Consider the following 22,880-nt stretch of genomic DNA (forward strand, 5'->3'; position numbering starts at 1 on the left):
CTAGGCATTCCTGAACACTATGGGCAATTTAGCATGGCCAATTCACTTGACCTGCACATCTTTGGATTGTGGGAGGAAACCGGACCACCCGAAGGAAATCCATGCAGACACGGGGAAAATGTGCAAACTCCACACAGATACAGTCACCTAAGGTCGGAGTCAAACGCAGGTCCTTTGCATTGTGAGGCAGCAGTGCTGACCACTGAGCCACCGTGCTGCCTGACTGTAACAGCATCATGGAAGGACCAGGACAGATTGTGGATAATATTTACTCCTGGGAACTTGAAGCTCTCAACCCACCTCCACCTCAGCACACTGATACAGACTGGGGCGTGTCTTCCACTCCACTTCCTGAAGCTGATGACCAATTCCTTCATTTTGCTGACATTGAGGGAAGATTGTTGTCTTTACACCACGTCACTTGTCTGTCTATGTCTTTCCTGGACTCTGTCTTGTCGCTGTTTGAGATCCGACCCACTACAGTGGTGTGATCAGCAAACTTGTAAGTGGAGTTACAGTTGAATTTGGCCACACTGAGGATTATGGTGGAAGAGGTATTGTCACTTATCTTTACTGATTGTGAACTATGGGTCAGGAAGCCGAGGAGTGGGGGGAAGCAGAGACCTAGGTTTTGGAGAATGGAGATGAGTTTTGTTCAAATTATGATGTTGAAGGCGGAGCTAAAGTCAGTAAGTGGGATTCTGACATAGGTGTCCCTGTTATCCAGATCTTCCAGGGATGAGTATAGGGTCAGGGAGATAGCATCTGTTGTGGACCTGTTGCATGGGTAGACAAATTGTAGGGGACCAAGATCACCTCAGAGGCTGGAGTTGATTTGAGCCATGACTAACCTCTCAAAGCACTTCATAATTACGAAAGTCAGAGGTAACAGGTAGGAGTCATTGAGGCATGCTGCCTGATTTTTGTTTGGCACCGGGACACTGGTGGTCTTCTTAAAGCAGGTAGGGACTTCAGATCGCAGTAAGGCGAGATTTGGGTGGCACAGTGGCACAGTGGTTAGCACTGCTGCCTCACAGCGCCGGAGACATGGGTTCAATTCCCGCCTCAGGCGACTGACTGTGTGGAGTTTGCACGTTCTCCCTGTGTCTGCGTGGGTTTCCTCCGGGTGCTCCGGTTTCCTCCCACAGTCCAAAAATGTGCAGGTCAGGTGAATTGGCTATGCTAAATTGCCCGTAGTGTTAGGTAAGGGGTAGGGGTGGGTTACGCTTCGGCGGGGCGGTGTGGACTTGTTGGGCTGAAGGGCCTGTTTCCACACTGTAAGTAATCTAATCTAATCTAAAGATGTCTGTGAATACTCCTTCCAGCTGGTCCATGCAGATACGACCCAAACTGGTTGTTTTGCATGGGTTCACCATCAGGAAGGCCAATTTGACCCATGCAGCAGTGGCTGTGGGTACAGGTACACCTGAGGCTGTTGGGGCAGGTGACATCATTTCTTTGTGTTCAAAACGAGCACAGTACACACTGAGCTCCTTGGGGAGGGATGCACTGCTGTCAGTGATTCTGGTTGAGTTTGTTTTGTAGTCCGTTATATCGTGTAAGCCTTGCCACAGTTAACATAGGCTCATTTTGTTCTTCTGAGGCTCTAGTCTGGTATTGTTTCCTTGCATACTCAGTGGCTTTCCGAAGATCGTGGATTTCCTGTATAGGTCAGGGTCACCCAACCTGAACACCTCAGACCTGGACTTTTCAGTAGGGAGTGGATCTCCAGGTTCATTCATGGTTTCCAATCGGGGAACATTCGGATTAATTTCTTTGGCACGCGGTCCAATCCTGTGCACATGGACTGCCTTATCTTTTTCTTGACTATTCAATAATTTTGAACATGATTTTATTATATTAAAGGTGCTACATAAATAGGAGCTGTGGTCATTGATTGATCTTCATCCCCTACACCTACATTTATTGAGTCCTAAGTATCTCTTTCTTTCCATTTTGGACTCTGTAACACACTTCCACGGTGGGTTGCGGTACCCCCTAGCGGTGTGGAGGAGGATTGCGGTGCCTCATCGCGATTGGGAGGAGTATTTGTTCGGCCCCCTAGCGTTGAGGAGGAGGAATTGCGGTGCCTAACGTAGTCAGGAGAAGGACTTGCGTCGCCCCCGCTGGCTGGGAGGAGGAGTTGCAGCTCCCCCAGCGGACGGTTGGGAGGAGGGTTTGCAGCTCCTAAGCGGTCGGGAGGTGGAATTGTCGCTCCCCTAGTGGCTGGGAGGAGAAGTTGCTGTACCCCAGCAGTCGGGAAGAAGAGTTGCAGTTCCCCTTGCGGATGGGAGGAGTGTTTGCCGCGCCCCCAGCGGATGGCAGGAGGGTTTGCCGCGCCCCTAGCGGATGGAGGGGGGGAGGTGTTTGCCGCGCCCCTAGTGGATAGGAGGAGGGTTTGCCGGGTCCCGAACGGATGGGAGGAGGGTTTGCCGCGCCACTAGCGGATGGAGGAGGGTTTGCGGCGCCCCGAGTGGATGGAGGAGGGTTTGCCGCGCCCCTAGCGGATGGAGGGGGGTTTGCGGCGCCCCTAGTGGATAGGAGGAGGGTTTGCCGGGTCCCGAACGGATGGGAGGAGGGTTTGCCGCGCCACTAGCGGATGGAGGAGGGTTTGCGGCGCCCCTAGCGGATGGGAGGAGGGTTTGCCGCGCCCCTAGCGGATGGGAGGAGGGTTTGCCGCGCCCCGAGTAGATGGGAGGAGGGTTTGCCGCGCCCCTAGCGGATGGGAGGAGGGTTTGCCGCGCCCCTAGTGGATGGGAGGAGGGTTTGCCGCGCCCCGAGTGGATGGAGGAGGGTTTGCCGCGCCCCTAGCGGATGGGAGGAGGGTTTGCCGCGCCCCTAGCGGATGGAGGAGGGTTTGCCGCACCCCTAGCGGATGGAGGAGGGTTTGCCGCACCCCTAGCGGATGGAGGAGGGTTTGCCGCGCCCCGAGTGGATGGAGGAGGGTTTGCCGCGCCCCTAGCGGATGGGAGGAGGGTTTGCCGCGCCCCTAGCGGATGGAGGAGGGTTTGCCGCGCCCCTAGCGGATGGAGGAGGGTTTGCCGCGCCCCGAGTGGATGGAGGAGGATTTGCCGCGCCCCTAGCGGATGGGAGGAGGGTTTGCCGCGCCCCGAGTGGATGGAGGGGGGTTTGCGGCGCCCCTAGCGGATGGAGGAGGGTTTGCCGCGCCCCTAGCGGATGGAGGAGGGTTTGCCGCGCCCCTAGCGGATGGGAGGAGCTGGTGCAGGGGCAGTGATGGCGGACGATGATCTGGAAGATTCCTCGGTGGTTCACAATGTGGCGGCGGGAGCGGGAGCGGGAGGAGGAGGCGGCGGGGGCCGGTCCGGGGACAAGATGTTCACCCTGAAGAAGTGGAACGCGGTGGCGATGTGGAGCTGGGATGTGGAGTGTGACACCTGCGCCATCTGCAGGGTCCAGGTGATGGGTAAGAGACTGCCCCAGGGGGTGGGGGCACACTGACTCACCCCCCCCCACACAGACACCCCCACACACACACACCCCCCACACACAGACACACACACACACCCCCACACAGACACACACACCCCCCCCACACAGACACACACACACACCCCCACACAGACACACACACCCCCCCCACACAGACACACACACACACCCCCACACAGACACACACCCACACAGACACACACACACACACCCCCACACAGACACACACACACACCCCCCCACACAGACACACACACACACACCCCCCCACACAGACACACACCCCCCACACAGACACACACCCCCCACACAGACACACACACCCCCCCACACAGACACAGACTCACCCCCCACACACAGACACACACACACCCCCCCCACACAGACACACACACACACACCCCCACACAGACTCACCCCCCCCCACACACAGACACAGACTCACCCCCCACACACAGACACACACACACCCCCCCCACACAGACACACACACACCCCCCCACACAGACACACACACACCCCCCCACACAGACACACACACACCCCCCCACACAGACACAGACTCACCCCCCACACACAGACACACACACACCCCCCCCCACACAGACACACACACACACCCCCACACAGACTCACCCCCCCCCACACACAGACACAGACTCACCCCCCACACACAGACACACACACCCCCCCCACACAGACACACACACACACCCCCACACAGACACACACACACACCCCCACACAGACACACACACACACACCCCCACACAGACACACACACACACCCCCCCACACAGACACACACACACACCCCCACACAGACACACACACACCCCACACAGACACACCCCCCCCACACAGACACACACACACCCCCCCCACACAGACACACACACACCCCCCCACACAGACACAGACTCACCCCCCACACACAGACACACACACACCCCCCCCACACAGACACACACACACCCCCCCACACAGACACACACACACCCCCCACACAGACTCACCCCCCCCCACACACAGACACAGACTCACCCCCCACACACAGACACACACACCCCTCCCCACACAGACACACACACACACCCCCACACAGACACACACACACCCCCCACACAGACTCACCCCCCCCACACACAGACACAGACTCACCCCCACCCCCCCACACACAGACACCCCACACACACACCCCCACACAGACACCCCCCCACACACAGACACAGACTCACCCCCACCCCCCCTCACAGACACACACCCTCCCACACACACCCCCCCCACACACACACACACAGACACAGACTCACCCCCACCCCCACACACACAGACTCACCCCCCCCACACACACCCCCCACACACACACCCACACAGACACACACACACCCCACCCCCCCCACACAGACACACACCCCCCACACACAGACACAGACTCACCCCCCCCACACAGACACACACCCACACACACTCCCCCCCACACACAGACACAGACTCACCCCCACACACACAGACTCACCCCCCTCACACACACCCCCCACACACACACCCACACAGACACATACACACACCCCACCCCCCCCCACACAGACACACCCCCCCCCACACACAGACACAGACTCACCCCCCCCCACACACACACCCACACAGACACCCCCCCCCACACAGACACCCCCCCCACACAGACACACACCCCCACACACAGACACCCCCCCCCACACAGACACAAACACACCCCCCACACAGACACACACACACCCCCCACACAGCCACACACACACACCCCCCCCACACAGACACACACCCCCCCACACAGACACACACCCCCCCCACACAGACACCCCACACAGACACAGACTCACCCCCCCACACAGACACCCCACACAGACACAGACTCAACCCCCCACACAGACACACCCACACACACCCCCCCACACAGACACACACTCCCCTCACAGACACACACACACACACCCACACAGACACACACCCCCCTCACAGACACACACACACACCCACACAGACACACACCCCCCCCACACAGACACACAAACACACACCCCACACAGACACACACACCCCCCCCACACAGACACACACCCCCCCCACACAGACACACACACACACCCCCCCCCACACAGACACACACACACACACACACCCCCACACAGACACACACACACCCCCACACAGACACACACACACCCCCACACAGACACACACACACCCCCACACAGACACACACACACACCCCCCACACAGACACACACACACCCCCCACACAGACACACACACACCCCCCCACACAGACACACACCACCCTCACAGACACACACACACCCCCACACAGACACACACACACCCCCACACAGACACACACACACCCCCCACAGACGCACACACACAGACACACACCCCCACACAGACACACACGCCCCCACACAGACACACCCCCCCCCACAGACACACACACACAGACACCCCCCCACACACACAAACACACACCCCCCACACACACACCCTCACCCCCCCCACACAGACTCACCCCCCCCCACGCAGACCCTCACCCACCCACACACACCCTCGCCACCCCCCACAAACATACAGACCCTCACCCCCCCCAAGCGCACACAGTCCCTCACCACCCCCCACACACAGACCCTCACCCTCACCCACCCCACACACCGACCCTCACCCCCCCACACACACAGACCCTCACCCCCCCACACACACAGTCCCTCATCCCCCCCACACACACAGACCCTAACACCCCCACACACACAGACCCTAACACCCCCCCACACACAGTCCCTCATCCCCCCCACACACACAGACCCTAACACCCCCACACACAGACCCTCACCCCCCCACACACACAGACCCTCACCATCCCACTCACAGACCCTCACCCCCCCACACACAGACCCTCACCCCCCCACACACAGTCCCTCATCCCCCCCACACACACAGTCCCTCATCCCCCCCCACACACACAGTCCCTCATCCCCCCCCACACACACAGACCCTAACACCCCCCCACGCACACAGACCCTAACACCCCCCCACACACAGACCCTAACACCCCCCCACACACACCCAATCCCTCACTCCCCCCAAACACACACAGACCCTCACCCCCCCCACACACAGACCCTCACCCCCACCACGCCCTCACAGACCCTCACCCCCTACGCACACAGACCCTCACCCCCACACACACACCCTCACCCCCCCCACACACAGACCCTCACCCCCCCCACACACACACCTTCACCCCCCCCACACACACACCTTCACCCCCCCCACACACAGACCCTCATCCCCCCCCACACACACACCTTCACCCCCCCCACACACAGACCCTCACCCCCTCCACACACACAGACCCTCACTCCCACCACGCCCTCACAGTCCCTCACCCCCCGCACACACAGACCTTCACCCCACACACACACAGATGCACACCCCCCCACACACACACAAACTCTCACCTCCCCCCCACACGCACCGACCCTCACCCCCCACACACAGCGACCCTCACCCACACACACACAGACCCTCCCCCACACACAGACACTCACCCCCTACACACACAAACTCTCACCTCCACGCGCACACACCTTTCCCCCGCACACATACACAGACCCTCATCATCCACACACAGACCCTCATCCCCCCCCGCACACATACACAGACCCTCACACCCCCCACACACACACACCTTCACCCCCCCCCACACACACACCTTCACCCCCCCCCACACACACACACCTTCACCCCCCCACACACACACAGTCCCTCACCCCTCCACACACTCAGTCCCTTACCCCCCCCACACACACACAGTCCCTCACTCCTCCACACACTCAGTCCCTTACCCCCCCCACGCGCACACAGTCCCTCACCCCTGCACACACAGATCCTCACCCCCCACACACACATAGACCCTCACCCCCCCACACACACATAGACCCTCACCCCCACACACACACAGACCCTCATCCCCCCCCACACACACACCTTCACCCCCCCCACACACAGACCCTCATCCCCCCCCACACACAGACCCTCACCCCCTCCACACACACAGACCCTCACCCCCACCACGCCCTCACAGTCCCTCACCCCCCCCACACACAGACCTTCACCCCACACACACACAGATGCACACCCCCCCACACACACACAAACTCTCACCTCCCCCCCACACGCACCGACCCTCACCCCCCACACACAGCGACCCTCACCCACACACACACAGACCCTCCCCCACACACAAACTCTCACCTCCACGCGCACACACCTTTCCCCCGCACACATACACAGACCCTCATCCCCCCCGCACACACACACCTTCACCCCCCCCCACACACACAGTCCCTTACCCCCCCCACGCGCACACAGTCCCTCACCCCTGCACACACAGACCCTCACCCCCCCACACGCACACCCTCACCCCCCACACACACACAGACCCTCATCCCCCCACACACACACCTTCCCCCACCCCACACACACACACACCTTCCCCCCCCACACACACACACACACCTTCCCCCCCCACACACACACAGACTCTCATCCTCCACACACAGACCCTCATCCCCCCCCGCACACATACACAGACCCTCACTCCCCACACACACACACACCTTCCCCCCCCCACACACACACACCTTCCCCCCCCCCACACACACACAGACCCTCATCCTCCACACACAGACCCTCATCCTCCACACACAGACCCTCATCCCCCCCCGCACACATACACAGACCCTCACACCCCCCACACACACACACCTTCCCCCACCCCACACACACAGTCCCTCACCCCCCCACACGCACACCCACACCCCACCGACGCATACACAGACCCTCAGCCTACCACACACAGATCCTCACCCCCCCACACACACACATACCCTCACCCCCCCACACACAGACCATCACCCCTCCACTCACACACCCTCACCCCCCCACACACACATAGACCCTCACCCCCACACACACATAGACCCTCACCCCCACACACACACAGACCCTCACCCCCCACACGCACACCGACCCTCACCCCCACACAGACCCTCACCTCCCACACACAGAAGCCCTCGTCCCCCCCACATAGAAGCCCTCGTCCCCCCCACATACAGACTCTCACCCCCCCACACACACAGACTCTCCCCCCCCACGCGCACACAGTGCCTCCCCCCCACGCGCGCGCAGTGCCTCCCCCCCACGCGCGCGCAGTGCCTCCCCCCCACGCGCGCGCAGTGCCTCCCCCCCACGCGCGCGCAGTGCCTCCCCCCCACGCGCGCGCAGTGCCTCCCCCCCACGCGCGCGCAGTGCCTCCCCCCCACGCGCGCGCAGTGCCTCCCCCCCACGCGCGCGCAGTGCCTCCCCCCCACGCGCGCGCAGTGCCTCCCCCCCACGCGCGCGCAGTGCCTCCCCCCCACGCGCGCAGTGCCTCCCCCCCACGCGCGCGCAGTGCCTCCCCCCCACGCACCCCTTCAACCCCCCACACACACAGTCCCTCAGTCCTACACACAGTCCCTCACCCCCCCCACACACACAGTCCCTCACCCCTCTCACACACACAGTCCCTCACACCCAATCCCTCACCCCCCTCACACACCCAGTCCCTCACCCCCCTCACACACCCAGTCCCTCACACCCAATCCCTCACCCCCCCACACACAATCCCACACACAATCCCTCACACACCCCCCACAAACGCAATCCCTCACCCCCCCCATGCACACACAGACCCTCACACGCACACACACACACACACACACACACACACACACACACACAAGTAGGTTAGACCAGGGGAACCCAGTGGATGTGGTCTATCTGGACTTTCAAAAGGCCTTTGATAAGGTCACGGGAGACTGCTGAGCAAGGTGAGGGCCCATGGTGTTCGAGGTGAACTGCTGGGATGGATTGAGGATTGGCTATCTAACAGAAGGCAGAGAGTTGGGATAAAAGGTTCTTTTTCAGAATGGCAGCCGGTGACGAGCGGTGTCCCGCAGGGTTCGGTGCTGGGGCCACAGCTGTTCGCATTATATATTAATGATTTGGATGAGGGAACCGGGGGCATTCTAGCAAAGTTTGCCGATGATACAAAGTTAGGTAGACAGGCAGGTAGTACTGAGGAAGTGGGGAGGCTACAGAAGGATCTAGACAGGTTGGGAGAGTGGTCCAGGAAATGGCTGATGGAATTTAACGTGAGCAAGTGCGAGGTCTTGCACTTTGGCAAAAAGAATATAGGAATGGACTACTTTCTAAATGGTGAGAAACTTAATAAAGCCAAAGCACAAAGGGATCTGGGAGTGCTAGTCGAGGATTCTCTAAAGGTAAACATGCAGGTTGAGTCTGTGATTAAGAAAGCGAATGCAATGTTGTCTCTTATCTCAAGAAGGTTGGAATATAAAAGCAGAGATGTACTACTAAGACTTTATAAAGCTCTGGTTAGGCCCCCTTTGGAGTACTGTGTCCAGTTTTGGTCCCCACACCTCAGGAAGGACATACTGGCACTGGAACGTGTCCAGCGGAGATTCACACGGATGATCCCTGGAATGACAGGTCTAGCATATGAGGAACGGCTGAGGATACTGGGATTGTATTCGTTGGAGTTTAGAAGATTAAGGGGAGATCTAATAGAGACGTACAAAATAATACATGGCTTTGAAAAGGTGGATGCTAGAAAATTGTTTCTGTTAGGCGAGGAGACTAGGACCCGTGGACACAGCCTTAGAATTAGAGGGGGTCATTTCAGAACGGAAATGCGGAGACATTTCTTCAGCCAGAGAGTGGTGGGCCTGTGGAATTCATTGCCACGGAGTGCAGTGGAAGCCGGGACGCTAAATGTCTTCAAGGCCGAGATTGATAGGTTCTTGTTGTCTAGAGGAATTAAGGGCTACGGGGAGAACGCTGGCAAGTGGAGCTGAAATGCGGGGAGAACGCTGACAAGTGGAGCTGAAATGCGGGGAGAACGCTGGCAAGTGGAGCTGAAATGCGCATCAGCCATGATTGAATGGCGGAGTGGACTCGATGGGCCGAATGGCCTTACTTCCACTCCTATGTCTTATGGTCTTATCCCTAATGCTCTCATTCCATCTGGAGTCCTTCTCATCTTTGACCTGGATATTTTCGCTGAGAACTCCCGATGTTTCATCTTTCCTTTTTCTGCTCTCCTCACACAGTCTAAGCTGTCTCCCTCTGAACCTGCTGCACTGCATTCCCTCAGATCCCAGCCCATTCTTGTCATCAAACCTGCCGATAACGGTGGTGTGGTTAACAGCTGGCATTCTGATCTCTGCCTGGCACTTCACCCTATGAAGTCTACCCACCAAAACCCTTCTTCACAGGGACAAACACGTGGCTGGGGGTACCTACATGGGTCCCAGTCATATCTATCTCTTCTGGGCTCTGTGGAGCATCCTTTGTTCTAGTCTTACTGTGACCCCACCCACATCTCTTTTTTGATGTTTTTCTGCTGTCATCCAAAATTGGAAGCATCCAGCATCTTTGCTTCCAATTTCCATCCTTCTCTCACCTTCATGTGGTCCATCTCTGACTCTTTCCTTCCCTCCTTCAACTTCTCTGTTTTCATTACTGAGGTTAGGCTGTCCACCAACATCCGTCACAAAGCCATGGGGTCCCACAGTTACCTTGTTTGCACCCTCCTCATACCCTGCTTCCTGCAAGAATTCCATTCTCCCAGTTTCTGCATCTCAGTCACATCTGTTCCACTGATGCCACTGGGGATCTTCCAACATACCTACTTTTTCCTCAACTGAACATTTCTTCCCCCACCTCCACAGTATGGTTGACAGCTGTCTCTGATCCGTCTTGCAGATTGTTGCCTCAGCTCTCCTACCTCCTAGACCAACTATAGGATGTACCTTGTCTTCATTTTCCACTCCACTAAAACTCTGCCACTAAAGGAATACCTTCGGCCTCCTCTGGCAGGACGTCACCACTAAACACATCATCTTCACTCCTCCCCTGTCAGGAACCATGACACCCAACTTGACCCCCTCCCCCTCCTCACACTTCCTTACCCCGATACAGCACCTTCCCACACAACCGCAGAAGGTCTGACACTTGCCTGTTTACCTCCTCCCTCCTCACTGTCCAAGAACCGAAACACATCTTTCAGGTGAAGCAGCTTTTTACTTGTACTTTCAATCTAGCCTATTGCATTTGCTGCTCACGATACAGTTATCCTTACATTGCTAAGGCCAAACACAGACTAGCTGGCCATTTTACAGAACGGTCTGTAGGAATGACTCCAACCTCCCCAGCTGCTTACCATTTCAATAAATCACCTTGCCGTCATGCTAACATTTCTTCTTGAGCTTGCTGCAATGTTCCAGTGAAGCACACCAACGTCTCATTTTCCGCTCAGTCCACTTATAGTCTTGAAGTCTCAACATGGAATTTTGCAACTTCAGAAACTGACCATATTACATCTGTTCTCCATTTTGCTTACATTCTCTCCCCAGCCCCTACAGCCGTGTCTTGTTTACTTTGCACTTCGTAAGGAGAATCCATTTGCTCCATTTTACGCCTTAATTTACATCCTTTGTTGCTCCACCATTACCAAATCCTTTGTATTTTGCATTAGACTCCTACACTACCTGGCTCCTTCGATAAGGTTCCCCACAGTAGGCTATTATACAAAACGCGGAGGAATGGGATTGTGGGAGACATAGCAGTTTGGATCAGTCATTGGCTTGCTGAAAGAAAACAGAGGGTTGTAGTTGATGGAATGTGTTCATCTTGATGTCCAGTTACTAGTGGCGTACCGCAAGGGTCGGTGTTGGGTCCAATGCTGTTCGTCATTTTTATAAATGATCTGGATGACGGCTTAGAAGGGTGGGTTAGTAAATTTGCAGACAACACTAAGGTCGGTGGAGTTGTGGATAGTGACGAAGGATGTAGTAGGTTGCAGAGAGACATAGATAGGATGCAGAGCTGGGCTGAGAGGTGGCAAATGGAGTTTAATGTGGATAAGTGTGAGGTGATACACTTTGGCCGGAGTAATCGGAATGCAAAGTACCGGGCTGTTGGTAGAATTCTTGGGAGCGCAGATGAGCAGAGAGATCTCGGTGTACATGTACACAGATCCCTGAAAATTGCCACCCAGGTTGACAGGGTTGTTAAGAAGGCATACAGTGTTTTGCCCTTTATTAATAGAGGGATTGAGTTCCGGAACCAGGAGGTTATGCTGCAGCTGTACAAAGCTCTGGTACGGCCACACTTGGAGTATTGTGTACAGTTCTGGTCACCGCATTATAAGTAGGATGTGGAAGCTTTGTAAAGGGTGCAGAGGACATTTACTAGAATGTTGCCTGGTATGGAAGGAATGTCTTACGAGGAAAGGCTGAGGGCCTCGAGGCTGTTCTCATTAGAGATAAGGTTGAGAGGTGACTTAATAGAGTCATACAAGATAATCAGAGGGTTAGATAGGGTGGACAGGGAGAGCCTTTTTCCAAGTATGGGAACGGCAAACACGAGGGGACGCAACTTTAAAGTGAGGGGCGATAGGTATAAGACAGATGTCAGAGGTAGTTTCTTTACTCAGAGAGTAGAAAGGGTATGGAATGCTTTGCCTGCAAAGCAAAGTTTAAAAAAGGGGCATCTTCAGTGTGCCCCAAATGTAAAATAAGTGTAGGTAATCTTACCCATTGCTTCTGGACATGCCACAGGCTTTGTGTTTATTGGAGCGCTGTGGCAGGAGAGAGAGGGAGGGTATTGAGGACTGAAGTCAAAAGTAGACCCGATATCTCTCCTCTTGGGTCTACCAAATTTACCATCTTTAGATGAGCATGGGAAGAAACTACTTACTATTCTTGCATACTGTGCACGGAAGAATATTCTGATGAACTGGCTATCTGAGAACCTGCCAGGCTGGCTGAGATGGTGGAAATTAATTATGGAATACATTCCTTTGGATTTTTTTTACAAACGTGGTACACCGCACAACAGACCATTTTTATAAGACATGGCAGCCCTATTTGAGTTACTTAGATACAGATTTGCCGGCTATCTTAACTAGAACGTTTGTTTAACCAGGGCGGTTAGGTTTGTTGAGGGGCAACTTCTGAGTTAAAATACAATGTTCCCATTTTTTTTGTTTGAGAGCTTTGCACCGAACATAGCTGTTCTGTATCCTGTGTTTTTTTGGGGGTGGTTTTTTGTTGCTTTTATTTTTATTTTGATCTATTATTTATTTACTGGTGTTGCTTTGCACAGTGTTAGGGTTTGTTTTGTATTATAGGGTAGGTTAGTAGTTAGTAGACAGTAGTTGTATTGTAATTTGTGGAGTTTTTTCCTCTTTATTATACTGGTGTTTGTTATTGGTTGTATTTTTAATAACTTTGTATTTTTGTGAAGAAAAATACATTTACAAAAAAAGAAGGCATACGGTGTGTTAGCTTTTATGGGTAGATGGATTGAGATTCTGAAGCATGAGATCATGCTGCAGCTGTACAAAACACTGGTGTGGCCACCTTTGGAATATTGCAAACAGTTCTTGTCACCACATTATAGGAAGGATGTGGAAGCTTTGGAAAGGATTCAGAGGAGATTTACTAGGATGCTGTCTGGTATGGAGGGAAGGTCTTACAAGGAAAGGCTGAGGAACCTGAGGCTGTTTTTGTTAGAGAGAAGAAGGTTGAGAGGCGACTTAATAGAGACATAGAAGATAATCAGAGGGTTAGATGGGTTGGACAGTGAGAGCCCTTTTCCTCGGATGGCGATGGCTAGCATGAGGGGACATAGCTTTAAATTGAGGGGTGATAGGTATAGGTCAGTTGTCAGAGGTAGTTTTGTGACTAAGAGAATAGTAGGGGCATGGAACGCCCTGTCTGCAACAGTAGTAGACTCGCCAACTTTAAAGGCATTTAAATGGTCATTGGATAGGTGAGAATGGAATCGTGTCGGTTAGATGGGATTCAGATTGGTTCCGCGGGTCAACGCAACATCGAGGGCTGAAGGGCCTGTACGGCACTGGAATGTTCTGTGTTCTGTGTTAGCAAAACAAAAGCACAATGTCGGGAGGTGAAATAAAAACAGGAACTGCTAGAGAAACTAAGCAGGTCTGGCAGTATCTATGGAGAGAGAAAGAGTTAATATTTCAAGCCCAGTGTTACCATTGTCATTGACTGATCTGTCCGATATGACAATGTGTCAGGGAAGTTGGTGATGTCATGGTAATGTCACTGAACTGCTAATCCAGAGGCCCAGGCCATTGCTTTGGAGACACGAGTTCAAATCCCATCACAGTTGCTATTGGAATTGGAATTCCACCAATTTAAAAAAATCCTGGAACTAAACGCTGAAATGTCATGATAACTCAGCTGTCACTAAAGTCTTTGAGGGAAGGATATCTACTGTCCAAACCCAGCCTGGCTAATGTCTGATTCCAGACACAAGGCAATGTGGCTCTTAAATGAGTTCTGAAATAGCCTAGTGAGCCACTCTGCTCAAGGGCAATTTGAAGTGGCCCACATCCCATGAAAGAGTTAAATAAAAAGTCTTCTTTGTGACTAAATCAAATCATGAAGCCTCCCCACTGTGAATGGGGTAATGTGGTGCCTCCCCACATTTCTGCAAAAGAAATGCCAAAGTTGTAGAATTTCACTAAGCAACGTCGAACTGGTTTTCAGATCCATAACTTCTGCAGCATTGTCAAAATGATTTCTTTTCCTTTGTTTAGATGCCTGCCTTCGGTGCCAAGCTGAAAATAAACAAGAAGACTGTGTTGGTAAGTTTTACTCACAGTTACCCTGTTGTATTCTGTCCATTTCAGTTTCCTGTTTATTGTTTTGCAAATCTGTGACTTGAGTTTTTATTAAAATCAAAATAGACTTCATATGTCCCACAGAAGGCTAGAAATCCTTTGGTTTTTGCATGTACAGGTCCACCAGAAAAAAGTGAGTTACGCCCTTAGCATGTCTTTAACTCCAAGTTCAAAATGATAACAAAGCCCAAATGTAGAGCAGTTGATGTGAAAAGCACCTCCTCTGAAAGATCACAACAGCTGCTCTGCCAGTGTAGTATGAGCCAAGCAGAGCGATAGCACCGCTTGCTGTCTCCATAGGTGCACAGCAAGCCTGTCTTCAACCGGATTCTGCAGTCGCACAAGTTCTTTATCAGGAGGGGGTGAGTCAGTGCTTCTGAAAGATCCAACAGTGCTGTCTTGTCTCATTCTCCATCAACCGCATTAGTCATTTCCTGCCAATATGTCTTTTTTCAGCAATGAGGGCTTCTCATTAATATCAAAGTCACCTCATCGAAATCTGTCTGAGCTTGAAACATGAAGCAATTGTTTACCGAAGTTGGATGAAGCTGGGAAGCAGCAGCAACTAGCGTTTATCCAGCACCTTTATCGACATAAACTCAGCTATAGATAAAGATGTTAGTGCATTTAATCAAAAGATTAGTCCATGATTTAGATTTTAAGGAGCATCTCAAAGGCAGATAGGTTTGCAAGAGAAAGAAAAGTGTATGCAAAATAAATTGTGGAACTTGAAAGAGTTCAGAAAAGATTTACAAGGCTGAATAGACTGTGGCTGTTTTCCCTGGAGCGTCAGAGGCTAGGGCATGATCTTATAGAGGTTTACAAAATTATGAGGGGCATGGATGGGGTAAATAGACAAAGTCTCTTCTCTGGGGCAGGGGAATGCAGAACTAGAGGTTTAGGGTGAGAGGGGAAAGATATGAAAGGGACCTAAGGGGCAACATTTTCATGAAGAGGGTGGTATGTATATGGAATGAGCTGCCAGAGGAAGTGGTGGAGGCTGGTACAATTACAACATTTAAAAGGCATCTGGATGGGTATATGAATAGGGAAGGTTTAGAGGGATATGGGCCAAATGCTGGTAAATGGGACTAGATTAGATGAGGATATCCGGTCAGCATGAACGAGTTGAAGTGAAGGGTCAGTTTCCATGCTGTACACCTCTACGAGTATAGCTGACGAGCTGAGGTGCAAAGTGTTAGCTAAAGCATCCTCATAAATGATGCAAGGATTTTAAGTTACTTAGGAGAAAGTGAGGACTGCAGATGCTGGAGACCAGAGTTGAAAAGTGTGGCGCTGGAAAAGCGTAGCAGGCCAGGCAGCATCCGAGGAGCAGGAGAATCGACGTTTCGGGCATAAGCCCTTCTTCAGGAATGAGGCTGGTGTGCCAAGCGGGCTGAGATAAAAGGTGGTGGGGGGTGTGGAATTTGGGGGAGGGGTGCTGGGATTACGATAGGTGGAAGGAGGTGAGGGTGAGAGTGTTAGGCCGGAGAGGGGGTGGGGGCGGAGAGGTCGGGAAGAAGATTGCAGGTCAAGAGGGCGGTGCTGAATCCGGGGGTTGGGACTGAGAGAAGGTGGGGGGAGGGGAAATGAGGAAGCTGGAGAAATCTACGTTCACCCCATGTGGTTGGAGGGTTCCTAGGCGGAAGATGAGGCGCTCTTCCTCCAGGCATCATGTGGCCAGGGTCTGATGATGGAGGAGGCCAAGGACCTGCATGTCATTGGCGGAGTGGGAGGTGTGTTGAGTCGATATTTACTACAAACCGACCGATTCCCACAGCTACCTAGATTACACCTCCTCCCACCCTGCCCCCTGTAAAAACACCATCCCATATTCCCAATTCCTTCGCCTCTGCCGCATCTGCTCCCAGGAGGACCAATTCCAATACCAAACAGCCCAAATGGACCCCTTCTTCAAAGACCGCAATTTCCCCTCCGATGTGGTCGACGATACTCTCCACCGCATCTCCTCCACTTCCTACACCTACGCCCTTGAACCCCGTCCCTCCAATCGGCACCAGGATAGAACCCCACTGGTCCTCACCTACCACCCCACCAACCTCCGGATACAGTGTATCATCCTCCGTCATTTCCGCCACCTCCAAACAGACCCCACCACCAAGGATATGTTTCCCTCCCCACCCCTATCAGTGTTCTGGAGAGACCACTCCCTCTGCGACTCCCTCGTCAGGTCCACACCCCCCACTAGCTCAACCTCCACTCCCGGCACCTTCCCCTGCAACCGCAAGAAGTGCAAAACTTGCACCCACACCTTCCTCCAAGGCCCCAATGGATCCTTCCATATCCGTCACAAATTCACCTGCACCTCCACACACATCATTTACTGTATCCGCTGCACCCGATGTGGTCTCCTCTACCTTGGGGAGACAGGCCGCCTACTTGCAGAACGTTTCAGGGAACACCTCTGGGATACCTGCACCAACCAACCCAACTGCCCCGTGGCTGAACACTTTAACTCCCCCTCCCACTCCGCCAAGGACATGCAGGTCCTTGGCCTCCTCCATCGCCAGACCCTGACCACACGATGCCTGGAGGAAAAGCGCCTCATCTTCCACCTAGGAACCCTCCAACCACGCGGGATGAATGTAGATTTCTCCAGCTTCCTCATTTCCCCTCCCCCCACCTTATCTCAGTCCCAACCCCTGGAGTCAGCACCGCCCACTTGACCTGCAATCTTCTTCCTGACCTCTTCGCCCCACCCCCCTCCGGCCTATCACTCTCACCCTCACCTCCGTCCACCTATCGTAATCCCAGCGCCCCTCCCCCAAACTCCCCCCCCCCCCCCCCCCCAAACTCCCCCCCCCCCCCCCCCCCCCCCACCTTTTATCTCAGCCCACTTGGCACACCAGCCTCATTCCTAAAGAAGGGCTTATGCCCGAATCATCGATTCTCCTGCTCCTCAGATGCTGCCTGGCCTCCTGCGCTTTTCCAGTACCACACTTTTCAATTTAAGTTACTTAGACAAGGTGACATTACAAGATTTTGGCAGAAGCTACAGTGATTAGACACCCAGATCACTTACTTTCAGCTGATGGGGAACTTTCGCTGAATTGTTTGCCATATCTTTGTTCTGCGTTGTTGGTTTCTTTTGAGGAAAACCAGCAAAAGTTATCAAAGCTTTTGTCTGGACATACTTGCAAAGAAATTTACATAGAAAAGCAACACTTTGCATAACTGAATCTTAACAAGACTCTGAATGGTAACTGTAGATGGTCTGAGGAAATAGAATATTTACCGAATCAAAACGTTACAGCCAGAATAGAGACATGTTGAGATGTTTGCTGCAACAAAAAGACAACTTGTACTTTCAACTTCAGAACAGAAGTTTTAGTGGCTGTGAAGCCCAATAGTAATTTTGTTATGTCACTTAAGTAGACAGGCAGTTCTCCCAGGATTGGTCCAAAATTATTCTAAGCTCCTGAGAGTTGCTTCCAAACGTTTCCTTTCCCAGTCTGGATATGTCTAATTCCAGAATAGTCTTTCAAGGTGTGATCTGTTTTACAGATTCCTCCCTCTAGCTAAAGCTATGATGTGGAGGTGCTGGTGTTAGACTGGGGTGGACAAAGTTCAAAATCACACAACACCGGGTTAGCTAAAGCTAGATAATTCTGCCAACTTTGGTTTAACTCCTCGTGAATTTGGACCTCTTGCTGCATGTAGCTGTTCTCTTTCCTGCCCCCACACCAAATTCTCCCTGATATTTTAGGAAAACATATGATCCAATCTTTACAGTGGGCTTTTCTGCATCTTTCAAGCAACAGGAAAATCGATATTTCGGGCAAAAGCCCTTCATCAGAAATGAAGGGCTTTTGCCCAAAACGTTGATTCTCCTGCTCTTTGGATGCTGCTTGACCTGCTGTACTTTTGCAGCACCACACTCTCGACTCTGATCTCCAGCATCTGCAGTCCTCACCTCCTTTTCTGCACTATTCTCCACAGCAACATGATTCGTAGATTTGTACAGTACAGAAAAGGCACTTTGGCCATTCGAGTCTGCACTGACATAACTGCCACTAAAAGTGCGCTCAGCCCAATTTTCTGCACTTGCCCCATATCCTTGAATGTTGTGATATTTGAAGTGCTCATCCAAATATCTTTTAAAGGTTGTGTGGTTTCTACCCTCCACTACCTTCCCAGGCAGTGCATTCCAGATTCCCACCACCTGCTGAAAAAGTTTTTTTCCCCAAATCCCCTCTGAATCTCCTGCCCCTTACCCTAAAACTATGCTTTCTTGTGATTGACCCCTCAACCAAGGGGAACACTGCTCTCCATTCACCCGATCCATACCCCTTGCACACCTAAATCATGTCCCCCTCAATCTTCTCTGCTCTAAACAAAACAATACAATCCTATCTAGTCTCTCCTTATAGCTCAATTTCTCCATCCCAGGTAACTTCCTGGTGAACCTCCCGTGTGCACCCTTTTGTGCTATCACATCATGGCTGTAGTGAAGTGATCAAAACTGCACATAGTACTCCAGCTGTGGCCTAACCAATGCTCTGTACAACTCCAACATTACCTCCTTGTTCATACTCTGTGTCATGATTGTGTCCCTAATAGTTTCCCTACCACTGACCTGAAACTCTCTCAGTTCATCTCTACCAGCCCTCTTAAAAAAACCACATGAGGCATCCTCCAACCCTCTAGCATGTCCCCTATGGCCAGAGAGGAATTAAAAACTTGTGTTTGGAGCCTTTGCAGTTTCCTCCCACAGCATCCTGGGATGCAATTCATCCAGGCCAGGGCATTTGACTGTTTTTCAGTCTGACAGAGCCTCCAATATTTCCACATTTCCTATGTCAAACTGTGCAAATTTAATGATGCCCGTGCTAAAGAATTAACAGCAGGGGGCAAAATTATTGCAAACTAATCAAGTAAAATAAATGACAAGCTTTACCCAAATATAGGGTAATACTACATAGGACAGTACTGTGGTAGATGAAGTTGTTCCTATGGCAACCTTATGTCTATCCCAGTATCAGAAGTGTCAGTAATTATTATTGTATGATGTGTATGTACTACAATGCAGTGGCTCTCAAGCTGGGGAAGGTGGATACTTTGCAGGGGGTCCACAACACAATGCCAGTCCACAAGTGGGCAATGGTCCAGGAACCAAGGTCAGGGGTAAATGAGTAAGCAGTGGCTGGAGAGGGGCTCTCCTGCTCTGTCTTTCCCCCACTGCTCCTTCTATACAGCAGTTTCTTTCGTGTGCTCTCTCTCCAAACTCCGAGACATGGGTTCCTCCCTTCCCCATGCTGGACGTAAGCTTCTGTTGTAGTCACACCAAACTCTGCAGTAAGAAGCAGGTACAGCAATCTTACTGACACTTGTGAGTGCATGTTTTATCTGAGAGCTCTTTACCAGTATGTTTTATTTTACAGTTAATTTTTAAAAAGTGGTCTTCAACCCAAAGCAAGTTTGAAAACCCTATTACATGTTCCACATGTAAACAGGTTAACAAGGTTAGATCATATGGAATCCAGAGGGAGCTAGCCAATTGGATGCAAAATTGGCTAGAAGGTAGGAGACAGAGGGTGGTCGAGGGTTGCATAGACTGGAGGCCTGTGAGCAGCATTGTGCTGCAAGGGTCGGTGCTGGGTCCACTGCTTTTTGTCATTTATATAAATGATTTGGATGTGAACATATGGTTAGTAAGTTTGCAGATGACACCAAAATAGGTGGTGTAGTGGACAGTGATCAAGGTTATCTCAGAGTATAATGGGACCTTGATCAGTTGAACCAGTGGGCTGAGGAGTGGCCGATGGAGTTTAATTTAGATAAATGTGAGGTGCTCCATTTTGGAAAGGCAAAACAGGGCAGGACTTATACACTTAATGGTAAGATCCTAGGGAGTGTTGCTGAACAAAGAGACCTTGGAGTGCAGGTTCATAGCTCCTTGAAAGTGGAGTCTCATGTAGATAGGATAGTGAAGAAGGTGTGAGGTACATTTGTCTTCATTGATGAGTATGTTGAGGAATTGAGTTGGGAGGTCATGTTGTGGCTGTACAGGACATTGGTTCGGCCACTTTTAGAATACTGTGGACAGTTCTGGTCTCTGCTATAGGAAAGATGTTGTTAAACTTGAAAGTGTTCAGAAAGGATTTACGAAGGATGTTGCAGGATTAGAGAGTTTAGGCAGAAGCTGAATGGGCTGGGGTTGTTTTCCCTGCAGCATTGGAGGCTGAGGGGTGAATTTATAGTGATTTATAAAATAATTAGGGACATGGATAAGGTGAACAGCCAAGCTCTTTTCCCCAAGTTTGGTGAGTTCAAAACTAGACTGCATTGTTTTAAAGTGAGAGGGACCTAAGGGGCAACGTTTTTCACGCCGAGGGTGGTGCGTGAATGGAATGAGCTGCCAGAGGAAGTGGTGGAGGCTGGTACAATTATAGCATTTAAAAGGCATTTGGATGGGTATATCAATAGGAAGGGTTTGGAGGGATAAGGGTCAGGTGCTGTCAAATGGGACTGGATCAGTTTTGGCTATCTGGTTGGCACGGACGAGTTGGACCGAAGGGTCTGTTTCCATGTTGTATGACTCTATGGAGAATAATATCAATCAACTATATGTGTTTGGACTAAAAGGATTTTATTTATTTCTGTGTGATTATTTATGCAAGGGAACATTCTTGTTCAGCTATTTAGAGTGACACGATATTAAAAAAATGTTTGGTAGCATTGACTCCATTTTGTTTTTGTTTGTATTTTCTAGTGGTTTGGGGAGAATGCAACCACTCCTTCCATAACTGCTGTATGTCACTGTGGGTGAAACAGAACAACCGCTGTCCACTTTGCCAGCAGGACTGGGTGGTACAGAGAATAGGCAAATGAAAATGTGGAGTATTCTTTTACTTGCGTCTCTGTGGGTGTTGATGTGTCTGATTCGGTGGACTCCTGTTTGCTGTCCTTCTGAAGTGAGCACCATAAGAGTGGCCTCAGCCTTTTTAGATAAAGGTGATCAGCCTGTACTAATTTAATTGAATCGTATACCATTGTAAACTTGTATATATTTATTAAAATCTGGAGAGAAATAAACATTTCTTTGCCTTTTTGTTTCTTTATTTCATTAATTGTGAATTTTTCCTACAAAAACATTTGTGTATTTGATTTGGTACTGAATAAAATACATTTTCTTTAAAAGTGTGTCTCACCTCTTCCAATTGTTTTCAAACTGAATTGAGCCATGATTCATTTTTAAAATTGTTGTTAAAAAATAAAGTTCTGTTGTGTATTTCCAACCTTGCCTTATTAACAGATGTGGACATGTGTCCTTGCCTCTTTCAGACAGAGTAAAAGTTTGGGTTTACTATGAATTTTCCTATGTTGTGTTGCCAATGGAATAATTTCAACTTTCCTGCCGTGCAGTTAATTAATAATAAAGAGAGAAAAGGATTTGTTTGAAAGACAGATGGCACCTTCTCCTGGAACCATGATGTGGAGGTGCCCATGTTGGACTGGGTGAACAAAATCAACAATCACATGACACTAGGTTGTAATCCACTTTATTTGAAACCACAAGCTTTCGGAGCCTGCTCCTTCAGGTAGCTAGCTACCTGATGAAGTAGCAACGCTCTGAAAGCTAGTGTTTCCAAATAAA

The 22,880-nt window shown here is 51.7% G+C and overlaps 1 protein-coding gene across 2 annotated transcripts; it reads left to right on the forward strand.

Annotated features, from left to right (window-relative positions):
• Positions 1-2,367: 2,367 nt before the first annotated feature.
• rnf7 (ring finger protein 7) lies at positions 2,368-22,318 on the forward strand. Of its 2 annotated transcripts, none has more exons than XM_072571955.1 (3): positions 2,368-3,417; positions 15,179-15,226; positions 21,996-22,318. In XM_072571955.1, the coding sequence occupies exons 1-3, from the start codon at positions 3,208-3,210 to the stop codon at positions 22,050-22,052; spliced, it is 315 nt and encodes a 104-aa protein (XP_072428056.1). In that variant the 5' UTR covers positions 2,368-3,207; the 3' UTR covers positions 22,053-22,318. The 2 variants fall into 2 exon arrangements, with proteins under 2 accessions (XP_072428056.1, XP_072428055.1); XM_072571954.1 differs by having other exon boundaries at positions 3,103-3,424.
• Positions 22,319-22,880: the final 562 nt, after the last annotated feature.

Source organism: Chiloscyllium punctatum, chromosome 6 (genome assembly GCF_047496795.1).
Source record: "Chiloscyllium punctatum isolate Juve2018m chromosome 6, sChiPun1.3, whole genome shotgun sequence".
NCBI classification, from domain to species: domain Eukaryota; kingdom Metazoa; phylum Chordata; class Chondrichthyes; order Orectolobiformes; family Hemiscylliidae; genus Chiloscyllium; species Chiloscyllium punctatum.